Genomic DNA, 19,097 nt, shown 5'->3' with positions numbered 1-19,097 from the left:
TATTAATAGTGATTAATGGCAGACTACTACAAAAATATTTTTATGCCTTACAACTGGACAACTGCAAGACTTTGTTTTACTTAAAGTGCAGAGATCATAGGACATATTGAGACGATGTGAACCACATCAACATGTCAACGTCATTTTTAAAGTAGAAATCACACAGATGTGTTTTTATTTTTCACACAATAAGTAATAAAAGCATTGGTGGGATTCCAGACATAAAACTCATTATCAAACAGTTTGCTCAAAAAGTATTTAAATCGCTGTTTTCAATATCCCCCCCCCCCCTCCCATACGACAACACGGGCGTATGGGGCGCTTCAACCACGTAGCCGGTGGAGGCGGTGAAAAAGCCACGCTCCGCCCATGCGCCTGGTGTAGTTCGGGGCGTTAGACTCCACGTCATTCTGAGTCGGTTGACATGGAGCGGGTTCAGGCCCTGCGGAGGGGGTGCTTTTTCCTGGTCGCAACAAGAACACGCTGGATTCAAATCAGGAAGCCCAATCGTTCCTGTCCCTGAGTTGGATTCCGAAACGCGAAAAAGCTGCGGCGCGCGGCGGTGTGGAATTTCCGCGTCCGATCAGGGCTCCGGGACACAATCGAAATTTTTCAACTCACGTGACGACGACCGGAAGCGACATTAAATAGCGACGCTATTAACTTTAACGTTGGATGTCACCATATTCACCATCAATAAATCTCGTTTTTATTTTTTGTGGAAGTAAAGTAAATTCCTCCGGCGGCCACTAGGGGCAGGATCCCACCGCTGAAGCCAAGCGATAAAGTTGTGACGTCACCGGATTTAAGCGAGATCTCGGTCTTCTCTCGTCAGTTGGATCCGCTGAGATGATTTACAAACGTGCCGAACAAAAGGCTGTAACGGGGCCGTCAATCGGACTCGCAGCCGAAAGCAAATCGTTTTGTTCCCCGAGTTTCACGATGGCGTAAAACGCACGCAACAAGGTTTGACATTTTGAAAAAGGTTGTAAAGGTCAATACTGTGTCTGAAATACTGTATCTGGTCTGGACCGGTCTCCTCACCATGAAATCGGCGTGTGTGTGTGTGTGTGTGTGTGTGTGTGCGCGGTACGGGGAACAAAAGGGCGACAGCGACTGCTCAACGCATCGATAACTCGATCGGGGAAATCATCACAGGTGGGCACGGCTTGCGCGACAAAAACATAACGGCTTTGAAAGAAAAAGAACAAAGTACCTCTAAGTAGTCTTGTGTCATCCTGGAAATGATCATTGGTGAAACCTAGACATAGATATTGATTTTCAAAGTGTGATCAGAAGACGGTACGAGGTGGGAGAAAAACAAACAAACAAAAAAATAAAAGCATCAAATCACAGCTCTGGATAAGGATCTGGCATAAACCGCGTTACTCCGTTAATTAGTCCGGGGTGTTTAACGCTAATTGCACGGACCAGTTTATTCCAGTTTAATGTGGGACGCGTAGCAGAACCCCCCCCCCCCCCCCCCAAAAAAAAGAGAAAGAACCTCGAAATCATTTTTCGCCAGGTTTTTATTAACCGAGGCAACTACGGGGACCACGGTGAGAAATTCATCACCGCAGTGTAAGTGACCGTCAGTTTAACAGTGACCTATTATTTATAGTCTGTCACTGGTGAAAGCGGTCGCCGCCTTGAAGCTCAGATAATAAGCGGCAGGCGGGGTTTAGACAAATCTCAATTCCCCAATCCCCCCCCCCCCCACACACACATTTTTGCTTCCGTGCTACGGGTCCCACGTTACAACAGCCCCCCACCCCCGCAATCACTCAATCACATAATCATTGCATAGGGATTTCGGCAAACAACCTTGGCTCCCCGCCATTGCAATGGAGGCTGGGGACGTAATTAGTAATGGCGGAGTGCAGGAGACGGGCGGGCGGCTGCAAACCCAGGCTAATCACATAATGGCGGTATCAAACTCATCCGATAGGTCTGATGAGTTAATCGGGGGATGAGGCGGCGGGGGGGGGGGGCGGGGGTGGGTCACAAAAAGTGGCGGAACACGGATGCGCCCATGCACACGGAAGCTCCTCGGCACGCACTGGGTGGAGGCGGCAGCGCGGAGTCATGCGGGGGGGGGGGGGGAGCCGGATCGCACCCTCGTCTCGTTTTCGGGTTCCCCTCCCCGGCCAGTCGTCACGCAAGAGCGCGCGGTCGCCGGGTCGGGCGCGTGTACCTCGCCCGGGACGCTCCGGCCCCGGACGGGCGAGCGTTAACTCGCACCTTTGGAAAAGCTCGACCCCTTCGGGGGTGGCTCGGGTGTGTGGGCCCCCGGGGGGTCAACTTCAGAGATTCTGATTCCGCCGCATCACTTTGGGTTGGCTCACCATTTGATCGGAGAATTTGAGAAAATACGGGAGTTGTCCTTTAAGGGCTGCTCAATGACTGCAGAGACCTCCTCTCGGACACCAATTCAGCCATCTTTTCCCCCCAAAAGTTCAATTACTTATTTCAATATGAAGAGCCTTTCGAACGGCTGTACAGCAAAAGAGCTGGGGCTGAGGGAGAGGATTACCTTTAAAAGTATAGCTTATTACAGGTGACATAGGTTTGCGGTTGTATATATAAAAATGTTGGTTGCCATCATTTAAAACCGTTTATAGCACACTGTGCCGTTGAGAAACGTATCACTCTGCTGGAGCTTCTCACTGTGCTTGAATGTGGTCCAATGGGGCAAATGTTTAAACCCTTAGAAAACATGTCAAACCTCCTATTCAAAACCGGGAAACTCACAAAATAGTGTTTATATGTTATACCAGAAAGAAACTTACAAACTGTACAGTTTATCAGGTTTTCCAGGATTTCATTTGCACTTCCTCAAAATCAGCTCCATTGGCTACATTAACTAACTAACTAACTAACTAACTAACTAACACTTCCTACTGGCAACCTGCTGCGGCCAACGTTACGCTCTGGTCTTACTGTGGCAATTATACTTTTGAGTTAAATGTGATATGACTGTTACTAAAACACGCTAGCCGTACGGTCACAGCGCCGGTACACATGGGCTGAAAAGGGACGGGCTGCAGTGCATTTCAAACGGAGCTCGGCTTCATCCGTGCGCACGTTGAGCAGAATTCAACGTTTATGCAGACGAGCTGCTTGGGGCGCCAAGGGAAGATATGCTGTCACTGGCGCTGATCCGTGGAATATGGACATCAGGACCACCGCGTAATTGTTCATGATTGGGCTGTTTAATTTTTTATGAAAAACGTCCGTTAAAATATCGATAAAATACGGAGCAGGTCATTTTATGCTTCTCCAACATGGACAATTCTGTATTTTAAGGGATGGACGGCAAAAACAGTTCTGTATTTTATTAGAGAGGTAATTTATTTTGCTAAGTAAACGGCTGCACCATTTTAATAAAAAAGAAAACGACACACGGCACCATTTACCTATATAATGTATATTAAATATGGAAAGGGAGAGAGGTTTGAAGCGGGCACACAACAAAAAGTCGATTTTGAGACGACACGCTCACAAAAGCCAGCGGCACAGAGACCTGGCGACGAGACACTTGGCTTCGTGCTGCGGCTCCGTCACCGGCGGCCTGACCGCAGCATAAGACACGTGGGACTATGACGTGAGCATCCCTTTTTCAAAAAGGAGATTTAAAGTTACATTTTTAAAAGGCTCAAAATGTTTGTAGTTGGGTCAAAATGTGACGATGTCATTCAAAATACTCAAGCTATTTAAGCTTTTCCCAGTTGGACAGCACTGAAGCACAGTGAGAAGCTGCAGCTGAGTGGGAGGTTTCTCAATAATAAAGTTGAACGAATGCAATGAAGCACTATTTCAATAAAGCCTCAGTTGAACAACAGCAAAAACATATTTTAAGTAGTTGTCAAGTGTAAGTATTTCATAAATGTCAAACCAATTTTGTGTCACTATGTGGACATAAAACACATTTTTGAGCGGGAAAACTATGTTGTTTTTTTTTAATACTGTAGCTTCCTGAATATTATTCACAGTATAATTGTTCCCTGCACATCAGAGACAGTATCTCATGTGGGAAATACTACATTTCATTTATTTCATGGTAGGAACTAGCTTAGCTATTATGTTCGGTTTAGTAACTATTGTGCATAATCTTCATTTCGCTGCATATATGTATGAACGTATGTATATGCATGCGACAAATAAACCTCTTGAATCTTGAAAAATGTTTCTAGATTTCCACCAAGAGCAGGATGGGAAATAATCTCAGAAGGAATCTAGTTGTAGTCTTGCAAAATAATGACCCAGTCTTTGCAAAATCGTATAGTGTGTGACTAAAATCTCACTGACTAATGCCACTTTGTCTTTAGATGTGAGAGGGTGTCAGGCTTCAGTCATTTCTAGAGTATAGCAGACATTTGCTGCTTTGAGTAGATTGCTCAGAATGTTGTAGGCCCACGCACCGTGAACATCGAGGCCGACTGGTTGCACGAGACCGTAGTAGAACCCGCCGAACTACCTTGCCGACTCCATCAGTCATCATGGCGACGAAAGGACACCATCACCGTGTCATGCATACAGTGAATCAGCGACGCAATATGAAGACCGGCTTTTACGGGGGCTTCAACAAAACCATCGCTGCTTAACGGAGCCAAGATCTTAACAACGGCATGGATTTTGGAAGAACCCGAGCAGATGGCTGGTGTTTCTGAGATCCAAGTATTGCCGCGGGGATTGGACAATAGGGAGAAAAAAAAAGATGATTGGTGTACAGTGTGGCAAACAGTATGTGCTCATCTATCTATCTTACCATTATTATCATTTTTTGTTTGCTTTAATTTGTGTTACACTATCATACAAACGATTTATTGGAAATATTTTGCACAGTACATTATTCATTCGTTTTCATAAGGTTGCCTCAGAAATCAGCGAAACCCATTTATGATTAAAGTGGAAGCCATTCCACACAGAGAAGATAATATGACGAGGAAATTGAAGGCAGTGTTCTAGCAAAAGTTGAAGTCTCCCTTGCCGCAGTAAAGCTGCCATGAGGGGCGGGGTCTTAATTGCAAGGTCTCCTGGTTCATGGTTATTATATGGGGAGGGATCGGCGCCGCATTTAAATGCAATCATTACAATGCAATCACGGCGTTACCGCAGAGACACGTTTACGCTGGTTCAGGTGGCCGGTGGATGTGCGACTGGAGCAAAGAAGTGATGAGCCCATGTCGGAAGAAACACCAAATTGCAAGACCGTGGTTGAAGAGTTCGTCAGCAGAAGGACTCTCTCAATCAAGGCGACCACGCCGTGCAACTTTGCAAGGGGCTGTGATTGGACGGTTAAGACTTAGGCGTCATCCGTGGCGGGCGTCGCTTGCACTGTAACGACTGCAATTTAACCACGGCACGCGTTTGCATGCCCCCCGATTTACCCCGGGCCTCGGTTATCTCTGGGCGGTGTCAGTCACGCCACATCAGGTCACGACACGACACAAATGCAACAACAACAACAACAACAACAACAACAACAACAACAACGGCGGCGGCAAACAAGGCGTATCACCGACACCGACACGAGTGACGACAGCGGGGGGAGGAGGGGAAGGCAGCCACATCAGCGGGGAACACAGAAGAAAAAAAAATAAACATTCCACACAAGTTGAGATCGCCATGAAGAGAGGGCTTACTTCCTGTGGGGATCAAGTCCCTGTCTGGAATGAAGAGTTTATACCCATAATGCTTCTCCAGGACGTCGGGTAGGATCTCCAGGGCGAAGCGCTCTTCCTCCCTGGTCTCCTGGCTCCACTGGTCGGGGTCCACTTTGGTGTAGGACAGGTAGGCGTCATAGTCCTTGTTGTCTGCAACACCAGAGGGGGAGGAGGAGTGGGGAAAGAAAATCGGAAAAGAGGAAAGTGGCTTGGATCACTTGATGTACACATGTTATACAGCATGCTGAGGGCGCATTTGTTGGATCAAAGTGCGACTGTATGACGTACGGCTGACATATCCTTGTTGTTATGGTGGCGTACAACGTACATGGTAACCGCATGGGCTACTGTTGGTATCGCCTGGAAAGACGAGATTCACTCCTGTTTACGTTGCCTTGCGACAGCAATGCTGCCAAAGCGTTCCTTGGATACTTGTTAGAGGGTCGGATAAGATCGGATTCGGACTTTTGTTATTTCTCCTCCGATATGCGACCCAGCGCTTTTTCGTGGGTATCCGATTGGGGCTATTTTAACATAAATACCAGGATGAAAAAACATAAACTCCTTTTGTGTATTTCAATATTATTCTGATATTCATACATGAGATAAATATGTATGATATAATAATATTCAAGAATTGACTCCTGTTATCAGTAAACAACGAGCACTTGTTTTGGAGTTATGCCATGGTACGTCGTGGTTTGTGTTCTGTTGATTTTTATGCGGCTGGATTAAAATAACTGTAAATGGGGTTTTTTTTTCTCGTACAGATGACTCAGTTCCAAAAGAAATGAAAGAAAAAAACAACAAAAAAAATAATAGAATTAAAGAGCACATCTGAGAGAGTGAGAGAAAAGTTTGTGTCGGCGCTTGTTATCCGCAGGCGAGCACCAAGAGAGGTGAAGGGTCACAGATATTGCGGTCCATGAGGCAAGGCAGACAAATCTCACACTTTGTTTTCCTCTGAGCGAGTGTAATATGTGTTGTATATGTTATGTTTGTCTGCAACTGTTTTGTGATGTGCTCCGACGCCGCCGCCTCGGCCCAGGGTCTCTCTTGTGCAGACCTGGTGGAGTAAAGAGGTTATGTACAACAACAATCAAAAAAATAACAACAGCTGTGCGTCTTTCTCCGCGGTCCTTTGAATTTGCCCTCAAATGCTGCACGAGTCAACATTTACAAAAAAAAAAAAAAAAGCATTTGGGGATTTCTTATATTTTCATATAAGGGGTCGTCGAGCGTCGTGATTTATGTCAAGGACCTTCAATTTCATACACATTAGGCCACGTACCCCCACTCTGATAAGATTTAGTCTCTAGCACCCCAATCTGAGAAGATTTTTCATTGTTAAATATGATTTAATCCAAAGTTACACACCTACAGTATATGATGCATAGCTTGCGGGGCTAGTGCTGTCAGACAACTTGACGGCGCCACATCCTCCATGTCCTTATTTGGCCATAAGTGGCCGGTCCCTACTGCCCTACCTGCTTTGCTGCGCTCCCTCCACCTCCCCTGCATCCTCCTGTTGGGCTCTACTCTTCTATCAAACGAGGGGATTTGGGCTCACGACTCCTCCATATGTTGCTCATTACGTACGCCTATGTTTTCTGTAAACCTCGCCAGGAGTGACAGGCAGTAGAGCCCAGACGCCGACCTCAAAAGATGCACAATAAATAAATATCATTTTAAATTAGTGTAAAGAGTTTTCTGTCAGAACTATGGTTAGCGAGATAGAAGTCAAGCTATGATCAAAACACTCCTCACTGGACATTCTCTACTGGTGCAAAATGAAATAATGTTCACTTTTAACTATTAATAATTGTTCTGGGGGCCCCCTGGAACTTCTTGAAGAACCCCTGGGAGGCCCCCAGACCTGTTTGGCCCAGAAACCTCAATCTTCTAGTTTATTAGAATTTAGAATATAGAAAATAGAACGTTTATAGAGTGTGTGTGTGACCATTAAGATGTCCATTAGCAGCACCCCAACAGACTGAGCGCTACGCCCGTCTCTGGCTTTGCGGCCATGGCCTCCATCCCAAACTCACAAACAGCACCTCTACACAAATTAGCATCGGCACCGTCCACTGGGCCGAGCCGGCTTTCACCCGCCGCGCGAGCCAATGGCAACGGCTCCACGGCGCAAACAAATTCTGTGATTGATGACGGTTTCGGCGTGATTGATGACAAGGAGGGTGGAGGGGGAACAGAGTTAAACGGTTCACTCTTAATGTCCCTTACCCCACTGCAAAGACCTGAGGAGACGGGGCGGTAAAAAGGGAAGGAATGGGAAAAAAAAAAAAAAAGGAACGGATGGGAATAATAAGTGGGAGGCTGGTTCCCTAGACGGGGACTGGATGACGGCCGGCTGGATCTGCGTGTCTCAGGTGGAGGCGTCAGCGGCGTGCGAGGGGATTCTGCGTTCCGCTTTTCATTATCCTCCTGGATCGAGCACAGCGCTCAGCCCGCCGTGTCTAGAAGAGAGGCAGGAAGCTGTTTTGTGGTCTTTTATGGGGAAAAACTGGAGAAGGAAGAGAGGTGGGCCGACAGAAAAGACGCGATGGGAGAACAGCGCAGACGGTGGGAAGGATTTGAGCTCAGTATTTAGGGGCGTACAATATTTACTAAAGGGCGCTAAAAAGTTCACCGCGGGCCGAAGGCGCCGGCCGGTTAAGCGACCGGTTCGCAAGTCAAGTCAAGTGAACTTTATTTCAACAGCTCTTAATCACAGCACAGTCTCAAAGGGCTGCACCGACACCGGTCCACACGTCCCTCGGAAATCGTTATTCATCCCCAGGTCTCAACCTCAATCCGGGCGAGGAAAAAAAAAAACTCCCCCTTGGATGAAATGAGCAAGAGACCTTTGGAAGGGGCTACGACGGGGGCGATCCCCGCTGCAGGACGGCCCGGCTGCCGTGGATGCCCGAGCGGGGGCGATGTTATCAGCATTATGTGACAAGTCTGCCACATGTACCACGAGCTCGGTTCAAATCACATCGAGAGCAATTTTCAAATTGGACTCGCCGAGTCACCGATATCATACAGGTCAACATGGCTTGACGAGCACAGCGTTTTGGCACCGTGGCAAGTGTGCCAACAAATCAATCAGCCGATCTGTCCGTCGAGAAGAGGGGAAACGTTTTCCAACCTTTTTTTTTTCCTGCCAATTCACAGTATTTACAATGACATAGTCCAATGGCAGACCGCCATCCTGTTAACCACTAAAACTGAAATAGTCCGCAACATGTAGAACTGTGCTTATTATTATGGCCGTCTAAAAGGCAAGGACGCAAGACTCACAAACGATTTGTTCGTAGCGAACAAATCTTTGAATTGACTCAGGCATCTGGAGTCACTCCGGCAAAACAATGGGTGAACGGCTGAATCTTCAAATCACAAACTGGAAATAACCACCGAGGACAAAATTAAAGTCCAAGGCGAAAAAAACAAAAACGCGAAGGCATTTGACATAGGTTGACCAGATCGGTGCGTCACACCAACCCCAATCAAACGAACGAGGGGTCCGGTTCATAATTTTTTCAAACGATGTGCCATTCATTTTACGGTGGATGCCTAATCACCAGGTGTACAACAGAATCCCGGGATCCTACTCAGCCATACAAGAAAGAAAGAAAGAAAGAAAGAAAGAAAGAAAGAAAGGAGCTGGATTCATACACAGTCCTGGTGATACATCTTCTGCACACTCTGGCCATCTCTGTCTCTGTCTCTGTCCCTTTCTCTCTCTCTTTTGTCCTTGTCTGTCTCTCATTATGTCTCTATATGTCTCTCTCTGTCTCTCTCTCTTTGTGTGTCTCTCTCTCACTCTCTTTGTCTCTCTCTCTCTTTGTCTCTATGTCTATCTTTGTCTCTCTCTCTCCCCCTCCCCTCTCTCTCTCTCTCTCTCTCAACACAAAGCAGTGTGGGCGGATCAAGAGCTATTTCAGTGTGGCTGATTCACCCGTCTGCAAAGTGTGCGAGCGAGAAGGGGAGAGAGAGAGAGAGAGAGAGAGAGAGAGAGAGAGAGAGAGAGAGAGAGAGAGGGGTGGGCGGGGATGAGAGAAGTATGGGGATGGAAGGCTGGATGGGCGACCCAGCCCCCCCATCACCCCACCCCCGCAGAGGTACTGGGCAATTCAGGTGCAGCGTCCCCCCAACACACACACACACACACACACACACACACACACACACACACACACACACACACACACACACACACACACACAAGGGAACCGCTTGCAGTATAATATGCATGCACATGGCACAGCAGCCCGCAGTTACAGGTTGAACTTTTCAACTTGTTGTGGAGGAGTGCGGCGACGAGCCTCGGCGCTCCAGGACGTCTCTGGTCCCCCCTCCGCTGAGTTCCCAGAGAGTCATTTTCATAAACCTATTTTCCGTGACTTAATTTCAAGACACAATGTCTGTGATTTTATACTCAATGATGACACACATGAAAAGTTGCCATTTTTTAACACAGTGGCGGTAAATTAACAAATTGAATGTAAGAAATGTATGTAAAATATATATATTTTTGCCTAAAATATTGTACTGTTAATATATAAAATTTAACTGAAATAACATTTTCTGTTTTTCCCCAAGAGAGTTCAAAAGGTCTCATCACTCAATATATACATTTATATAAACATACGCATAAACTGTACATCTATGCTTATACGCACATAGATATATGCACATACTGTACAAATATGTACTGTATATACACACATACAAAAATGTGCAAGTGAAACATCATATATTCAAGATTTCGTCAAGGAAATCTGACAACGATGGCATTCTTATTGACGGTCGGCCACTGATGAGCTCCAAACACTTGGCTCCACCATCATCGCCCCGAGCCACATTAATGCCGAGTTTGCGCATGGCGTCGCGTCGTTTCCGATCCCACTTCTCACGTGTGTTTTCGTGTCCAAGCGTGATTTGGAGAGCTCGGAATGTGTGACCCCCTGTCGCTCGGTGTATTTGGGCTCCTAGGTGGCCATGGCAAAGGGCAGTGAGTGTTAATATACAAATACACAAAAAAGGTAATGCAGCATGGTGAGCAATATAGCTGGAGTTTTGTAGTAATTTTGTAAATTTTGTTAACAATACTCATTTGATACTGACTGAAACAGCTCGGTCGATGGATTTGCACCGAAGGCAAGAAGCCATAATTTCACTTCCTCTCAAACTTAATCCTGTTGTGTGTGTGGTTCTGGAAAGAGGGCAAGAACATTTTCGCGAGGAATTTACGAGGAATTTTGTCATGGTGAGGATTGGTCTACAGCAGGGGTCTCAAACTCGCGGCCCGCGGGCCAGTTGAGGCCCGCGGGACGATATTTTTTGGCCCCCTACTTGACATCAAAGTTAAGTGTTAGCGTGGCCCGCGCGTTTTTCTCACACGCACCTTTTTGCAGAGTCGTTTCCCTGGGTGTTTTATTTTATTTTTTTGATCACTTATGGGCTCCCATAGCTCAGGCTCGTGACAGCTTCCGGTGGTGTTTGTTGACAAGTTAGCCAACGCGTTAGTCACTTGGTTGAAACGTGATTCCGGAGTGACACTAAGTGGAAGGAAAATATTTCCTGTCACATATATGTGATATGTCCTGTACAGAGGATTTAGGAAGTGGGCGGACTCAACAAGCGTAATCAGTGACCTAATAAAGATAGCATAGTGTTGCAATAGGAAAGGGAAAAGTTTTACTCTTTTTTTGGAATACTTGAAACCCTTTCTTTGTGGAAGAGTTGATGCGGCCCAGCCTCACCCAGACTCTACCTCCAGCGGCCCCCAGGTAAGTTGAGTTTGAGACCCCTGGTCTACAGACTATTAGCATCAAAAAAAGCTTAACAGTTTGAAAAAAAAAAACCACGCCCAGGACTAAATCATTTGCATTTTGTTGAACTGTGCCATTCAAATGTCTTAGAAAGTCTTACATTCTGAACGTGCATGCACTAGACTGACTATGAAGGAAGGAATCTCTGTCTGTCCGCATGTATGTCCTTAGATTATCTCGACAACCGTTCATCCGATCTCCTTCACACTTTGCGGGTGTATTGCTGGGGACCCAAGGACGTGCGGTGTCGAATTTGGTGAAATTTGGACAAGTGACACGTGTAATGTTAATAGGCTTTCAATAAACAGCGAACGGCGAGTGTCTTTCCCCGGTGTATGACCTTAACCAGCAGTTTGATCTTCCATTGTGGAACAGGAAAGGAACACTGGACCGAATCATTGACAATTTTGTTAATCAGCATTGCGTCTAAAACGAGTTACAATTTTCCACGTTTCCCTTGAATGCAGCATCGGCTGACCACCCTGATACAACCGGCTGGCTCCCCCAGAATTTCTCACCCAATGAGAAGGTGAGAAAAATAAGGTTTTCGAAGCCATCTCTCTTCCAGTTTCCCGATTTCTCCAAACAAAAGCGAATAAAAACAGTGTCTTTTATTATAGATGTATTTCCTTTGAATTAAACAAAAAGAGGCCCATGTGTAATACAGCGACTTTCCTAGTCGCCCCTCCCCCCACTGAGGACAATTAAGGAGACCTCGCTGGGTTCAAAGCCCGACATCTCTCCCCACACCCCAACACAACGGTTGGCCGCCTACATACGATGGCAAAGCTCCACTTTTCGGGGCCCCGAGCCCGATGCAGCCGGCGATAATGACTTCCGTTTAAACGCGTGATGCAGCAGCTGTCAGAGTTAAGCGGGGGCCGGGATGGGAAGGGAGGAACGGCGGAGAGGAAAGCGTTCGCCTCGGAACAATCGCTCCTCTCTGTTTCCCCGCTCATCCGACTGCGTCCATCGCCCTGTCTCCACCTCCGTCTGCTCCGCCCCTCTCGGTCGGTGATGGGAGAAGGACTGGGAGCTGCTGCTGAGGTCAAAGTGCAAAGAGCCTGACGCAAAATGACTCCAATGTGAGAGCGAAAGCACCGCAGTGGCATTTCTACTTGACGAAAAGTATGTAAGTACTTGCTGTAAAATGTACTTAAAGTATTAAAAGCGAAAGTACTTGTACTTAGACAGAGCATTAGGGATGCAACGGTTCACGTAACGTTATCGACCCGTTCGGTGTGCCCCTGCGGTTAGAAGTCCACCGGACGTATTGGCTATTGAATCCACGTTAATCCACTGTTGCAGCTCCACTGGCCACGTCAGCGCAGGGCATTTCTCAACGTTTGCACAAGAGGTATATATTTATTTTTCTACGGCGTGCGGCTACGCCTGCCTGTCTTAAAGAAAGACAAAATAAAAACACATGGAAATGTTTTTGGAAAGAGTGCAATCAAATGAAATGTGTTTTATATGAGCCCACAGTGTACCGGAGACATGGAGCTGCCGTCGGATTTGCAAAGAACAAACATACAGTATATGTAATACGTAGAAGTTACACAGTACAAACACGTCCCAGTGACAATTTCAACAATTATAGTCGTAGCTCATATTTAAATGATGTTGTGCCGCTTGGCGGGGTCGACCAGATGGACACAACGAAGGAGACGCAGGCAGAACCTCCGTGGACAGCCAAAGCTGGCTTTATTGCCTGCCGCGAGGCTTGCAAGTACACTGGGGTTGAGGTGTCCGGTTGGAAAACAACCCCCCCCCCCGGGGATGGCGTGTCCCTTTTCAAGACGAACTTCTCTTCAGACACTCCTTCTCTCGCCTCCGCTCGCACCGGGCGGTCGCCTCACTTCCCTCTCTCCGCTTCTCTCCCCGCTCCCCCTGGGAACCGCGCTCCAGACACCGGGGCCAATTACCCACCGTCCTGGACGCCTCCCCTACAATCAGATGACCTCATGCAAATTATGATAACCCTCCAATGAACTTGAACCTCCGTTACCCCCCCTTCCCCCCAAGTTATATTAAAAAAAAAAAAAATTGGTACCTGTTAAATTGTTTTATTTATTTTTTCTTGAATATAAAGATACCGAAACCGTGGCCCATTACCGTAGGCCTACTGTACCGTTGCATCCTTAATACATATGTACCTGTATATAATATGTACAGATGCACTTATATATTCATATATGGCATGGTTTTCCTGAAATATCGAATGTTTTCATACCTTGTCCAAGGCACTTCACTATTTGAGGCTTTTCGGCAGCAGAGAGATCCTTTTTCTTTCCCATATTGCTCGAAACCTGTGGCCTGCTTCATAATGTGGAGCGTCCTTCTTAAGTAGTTTTCCTTTAATTGGGCTCACCTGGAAAACTAATTATCACAGGTGTCTGAGATTGATTTCAGTGATCCAAAGAGCCCTGAGACACAATACCATCCATGAGTTTAATTGAAAAACAAAACACTAAATGTTTAGGACACTTAAAGCCAATTTGCATAATAATTTGGAACGCGGTGTAGCGTGAACAGACTCCTAACACCTATACTGCAGTCAGCCACTAGGGAGCGATCGAGATATTTTAGCTTCACTTTTGGGGAGCTGTCTCCATCGAAGGTTTTGACCATATTACGGAGTGTCCTGATTGGTGGAAAATGTTTGCAGGAAGAATAATGAGAATTATTTGTCAGGCAAGCAAATCTGTCACTCTCAAGATTCCAAAGCAGAAAGTTGACGTGGGAAAAGCGCAGCTTTAATGGAGAAATGACTTGCGACAAGTGTGCATGTTATCTATATAGTTCATTTGTCTTTCTGCTTTAATAGGTACACTCCTAACATAGACCCCAAACAATGAATAGTCTATGCCCACTGAATAAAGAAATTAAATAATCATTTTGAACATGCTTTTATTGAGCAAATTGGACATGAATACCCATCCAATTAAACAGAGCATTAATCTAAAAAACAGGTAAGCCGAGAACTAACCCTATAAAAAAAATTAAGTTTAATTTACATTACATTACATTTTACATTTAGCAGACGCTTTTATCCAAAGCGACTTACAATTGTTCAAACACCGACGGACGCAGCCATCAGGAGCAATTAGGGGTTAAGTGTCTTGCTCAAGGACACTACAGCATGCTAGCAGGAGGAGGCTGGGATCGAACCAGCGACCTTTGGATTACTAGACGACCAGCTCTACCTCCTGAGCTACCATCCCTCTCCTAAGCTAATTTCCCTTCCTCCCTTTAAAATATTTTCTTCTTAACACAACAAAAACATCTCTTGAAATAAAAAAAAAACTCCAGAGGGAAAACAACATGATTTACAATTTTCTGATTTCCCATGAACGCAGCATCACATCCGAGTTTTTCCGAGTTCCTATGAGCGCATCACTTCCTGCTTTTGGAGCTTTTGGAGAACATTTTATTTATTAATAATAATAATAATAATAATACTAATAATTTTCATCACGTTTCAGGCAGTCTTTTGCTCTGTGTTTATCACGCATGTTCATATCGTGATGACGATGAAAATAAGATAATCGGTGAGCGCTACTAGATATCCTCAGCCCGGCATCTTATCTCTACGTTCAGTTTCCGTCTCCGAGGGGCGTCATCGACGGGCGCGGACCAAAATGTCTCCGGACGCAATCGGATCGACCTACAACCAATCGGGGCAACGAAAACGTGTGACGTGGCGCTGAGCGAGTGAGTCGGTTAAATTGAACTTTTACCAAATCCCGGAGTGCGGCCAACACGTCCTTCTCATCAACAAAAGCTTTTTAGAGAATTTACGGCCGATTGTTGGTTGTTTACAGAAATGCCTCAGCGGCTCTCCTCCGCATGGCTGTCGCGTCAAACCCGCCCCATATTAGATGAGCGGGTGGGATCGGCGCGGCCCTGGCAAGGTCGGGTGGATATCCGCTCGAATGGGATGGCGGCCGGGTGTATTCTGCAGAGCAAATGAGACATGAGCTGCAGGCCGGTCTGGTTCCCGGGCTCAGATATCCTAAACACCGGAACCGCATCTTCCTCCTACTCGCATTTTCCAAATTCATTAAGATTCCGGGGCCGGATGGGAAGCTTTTTTAAAGTCTATATTTCTTTCAAAACTATTATTACTTAACAAATTAAAGCTTTTTTATTTTTTTTTTTTTGTGAACCCCATGACTAAAATCCGATTCGATTTTTTTTCAGCGTGTTTTAGAAATGTAATAGAGCGAAAAGGATAAGTATTTCCTTTGAAATTCTCTCTCTCTCTCTCTCTCTCTCTCTCTCTCTCACCAGAATACCAGTCCCCCGTCCCCCGTGCACTAATTTCATTGCCGATGAATTCATTCCAGACGTGATGCTTGGGAGACTCATTAGTGGGAGTCCAATTAAAACACTCCTTGTCTTAGTTTGATGCATTCTCAATCTGGGACCAATCCGTTTGTAACTATCAAGCATAAGAACCTAGAGTTACTGTTTAAATGAATGAATTAATTATTTTTTGTTTGTTTTGGTCTGGCACCGCGGTTTTCGCTTTGATTTGTTTACCGGGAGATGTTTGACGGAATGCATTCCCCCAGCGCGTGACGTTCCAAAATTTGGGCTTGATCGCGAAAGCGCCTCGGGTTGCCGAGATGCTAAATGGCGCTTTGGCAAAAAGGATCTCCCCGCCAACTCCGATCGAATCAAACGCATCCCGTCTGCCGCGTGCGTCTCCTCGTCGATCAAATTTTAAAAGTTCCGGAGGCCGGTCAGGGCGGAGAGCCACAAATCCCGAGGAGGGGAATAAAAAAAAATCCGGGACAACCAAACGCACCTTGGGCCCAGTTGCAGTACCGATCGCCGCCGCGAGGGGGAGCTGTGGCAATTCATCAGAAACCGTCGTAGAGCCTCCCCAAATCTCTACAATCCCTTACATTTACATTCATTTAAATGCATTAAATACCAGAGTCTCTGGTGAGTGGTGGAACCTGTTCGTTAACACACACACATTCATTTTTTAGAAAGGTACCCTCCGCTCTCTCCCCCACCTCCTCCGCACCCCACCCGCTATTTATTCATTTCCACTTCTCGGGAATAACAAGTACCAGGCGGCACATTCCTCAAGAGCTGTCAGGTTTGTCTGCGATTGTTGCAGTCGTGGCTCTACGCGCCGGATCGATCCTCCGAACCGGACGTGTGTTCCTCTACTGCCCCCCTGGAGGAGTCGGAGGCATTAGCTCCACAGAGGATGGTCGGAGCGCGCGTTCGGTATGTACAACCGGACCGTGCGTTTTTGGGTGTGCGGGCTGGCCGAGTGTGTTTCCGGATGTGTTTTTATGTCAAAATTCTTAATTCAGGGCCCGATTCCGTCCCCTCCGCTGGCAGCCAGCGGCCAAGACGACCGCTTGTCCACACGTCGTTTTTATGACCGTAAATAAATTCTTGCCACGGACCTGATGAATCACTGACGAGCTTTGAAACGCTGTGGTGGAATAATGGAAGTCTCCGAAACTGAATAGACTGAAGATGAACTCGGTAATAAACTCAAGATACTGGAAAAAATGTACTTAGTAGTTAAGTACCATACAGTTGTTAAGTACTACGGGCAGAAACAATTCTGGATTAGGCTGATTGGGCGTTTAGTTCTGCCGCATTACAAACACTTAACTGGATTACAGTGGACGAGGTGGAACTCGGTTCTTATCTGGCCTTACCTCCGTCGATGTCCTCGCTGCCGAAGTGGGTCCGGTAGAAGAGCATGAGCTCGATCCTGTAGCACTTGTAGAGCGTCACCAGGCAGATCAGCAGCAGCAGGATGGCGCCCAGCCCTCCGGCCAGCTCCACCGTGTACATCAGATCTGCTGAGGAACGCGGACACAACGACACGGGTTGGATTGGACTGCGACAGGAAGCGTCTTCTTGCTAAAATCACAATCACAGTGGGAGAGCTCTTCATAACAGCATCACTGGCGAGTCGCTATCGAGGCGGCAGGTGCGGGCCTCCGGGACGGGCCCTCCACCCCAGGTAACAGGTGTGTCTGAAGCGCACACCGCACCGCCGCTCGGTTCGTCCAATGTCTGAACCGAACTGAACCGAACCAAGGAAGAAAGAAAGAAGGAAGGAAAGCCCACTTCAGAACGACCTGGAAGTGGGTTCTACAGCGACTTCTTTTCTTCCTTTTGAGGATCTCTCCAGACGGGGGGAGAAGCACCGGACACCGGCAAAGTGGCGACGCGGAATATTCGCTCACCAGTCACCGCTTGCGCAGCCATCTCACCGGTAAAACAATCCATCACGATAATTCATTTCCTTGGAAGCAACTTTTAATTCATTCTGAGAGGATAATTATCAAGATCAAGAGAATGGGTCGAGCTTTGTGTCATAGGTGGAGCACATGTATATTTTTTCTCTCATCCAGGAAGGGCCCTTTCGCGCCCAGATTGCCCCCTTCGGTAGATCCGGGCTTGCCGACACCGTCCGCAAGAGTTAGTTACATAAATACTTACTTTTATAAATTTTATATATTTTTTTCATATCCTCCCTTTGAAGCATTTGCCGAAGCTCTAAATTGTGCGTAACCCTGCGGTTCATGGTCGCGCCGGTTGGTTGCTTTTGGCGGTCACATCAACATTACGGCCGCCGGTGGCTACTTCTGGCCAAGGTGCGATGTTGGCGTGTGTTTTTGACATGTATGCATTACATACGAAAGATATGTGTGGTGAGTACAGTAAGCGTGGCGGCAAGTATAATGTCACTTGTTTGTTTGTTCCGTTTAGTGCTATGGGTGGTGGTTCGGAGGGTGGGGGACGACGTGAGGTGCAGCGAGGCAAAGTCGCCGTCCATTAGCCGGAACACTGGTGTGTCTCCAGCAGATCGAAACCCTCCACCAGGCCATCTGTCATCGCGGTGGCCTGACGGCGTGACAAGCGCATCGGTGGCGAGCTTCCCAAATCGCCCGACTCGGAATCCCTACACAACAGAGAGATCCAGTGAAAATTGTGGTTGCTCCTTCAATATTTTGCAGGTGCCGATTTTTCCTTTCTTTCCACCATTCAATAGGGAGGGTCTTTCATGTCAGATTGAGAGCGTGCCGAATGAACTATGGTGTATAACCGACGGCGACAATATATTTCAGGGACAATGGACTCAACCACTCGGCTTCACGGTCTCGTAAAGTGCCTTGAGGGCCAAGGCAATTCGCTAAGTGTTTTTTGTTGAGCTTTCCTTTTTTCTTTTTTTTTTTTTACAATACATTTTTACCGTTTTTTGTATCACACCGTCTCTGGCAGCACAGCAATCTCTCGCTGGCTATATGCCTCACGAAACCTGGGTGGCCTGGTCAGCCTCCATTGGGTGACTAATGTACATCAGTGAAAGGCTGCTGCCAACCGGCCCTGCCTCCTCCCCTCCTCCTCCCCCGCCCGCACACCCACCCACGCCGAGGACCTCGCAGGCGTTGACATCCATCACGGACACGTTTAACCTCCTCGCCGCGCGCGACGCCCGCCCCGGTGTGAGGGATGATCTCCCAGCACGGCGGACGCTCTTGCTCCACCGCCCCGGCATCCCCGCGGGCCCGACCTTCGCCCTACTCCGGCTGTCAGAGGGGCCCCGGAG

General features: G+C 47.1%; 1 protein-coding gene across 1 annotated transcript in view; it reads right to left on the bottom strand.

Annotated features, from left to right (window-relative positions):
* Positions 1-19,097, bottom strand: part of LOC307244801 (interleukin-1 receptor accessory protein-like 1) — a gene marked incomplete at both ends in the record, with an annotated part of 266,700 nt that overhangs the window by 3,472 nt on the left and 244,131 nt on the right. Inside the window, 3 exons of the mRNA XM_080020106.1 lie at positions 1,217-1,261; positions 5,646-5,816; positions 17,194-17,340. Coding sequence (XP_079876232.1) covers positions 1,217-1,261; positions 5,646-5,816; positions 17,194-17,340 — 363 coding nt within the window. The remainder of the gene's footprint in view (positions 1-1,216; positions 1,262-5,645; positions 5,817-17,193; positions 17,341-19,097) is intronic.

Source organism: Zeus faber (genome assembly GCF_960531495.2).
Source record: "Zeus faber genome assembly, chromosome: 2".
NCBI classification, from domain to species: domain Eukaryota; kingdom Metazoa; phylum Chordata; class Actinopteri; order Zeiformes; family Zeidae; genus Zeus; species Zeus faber.
This window is presented reverse-complemented; position numbering and strand designations above follow the sequence as displayed.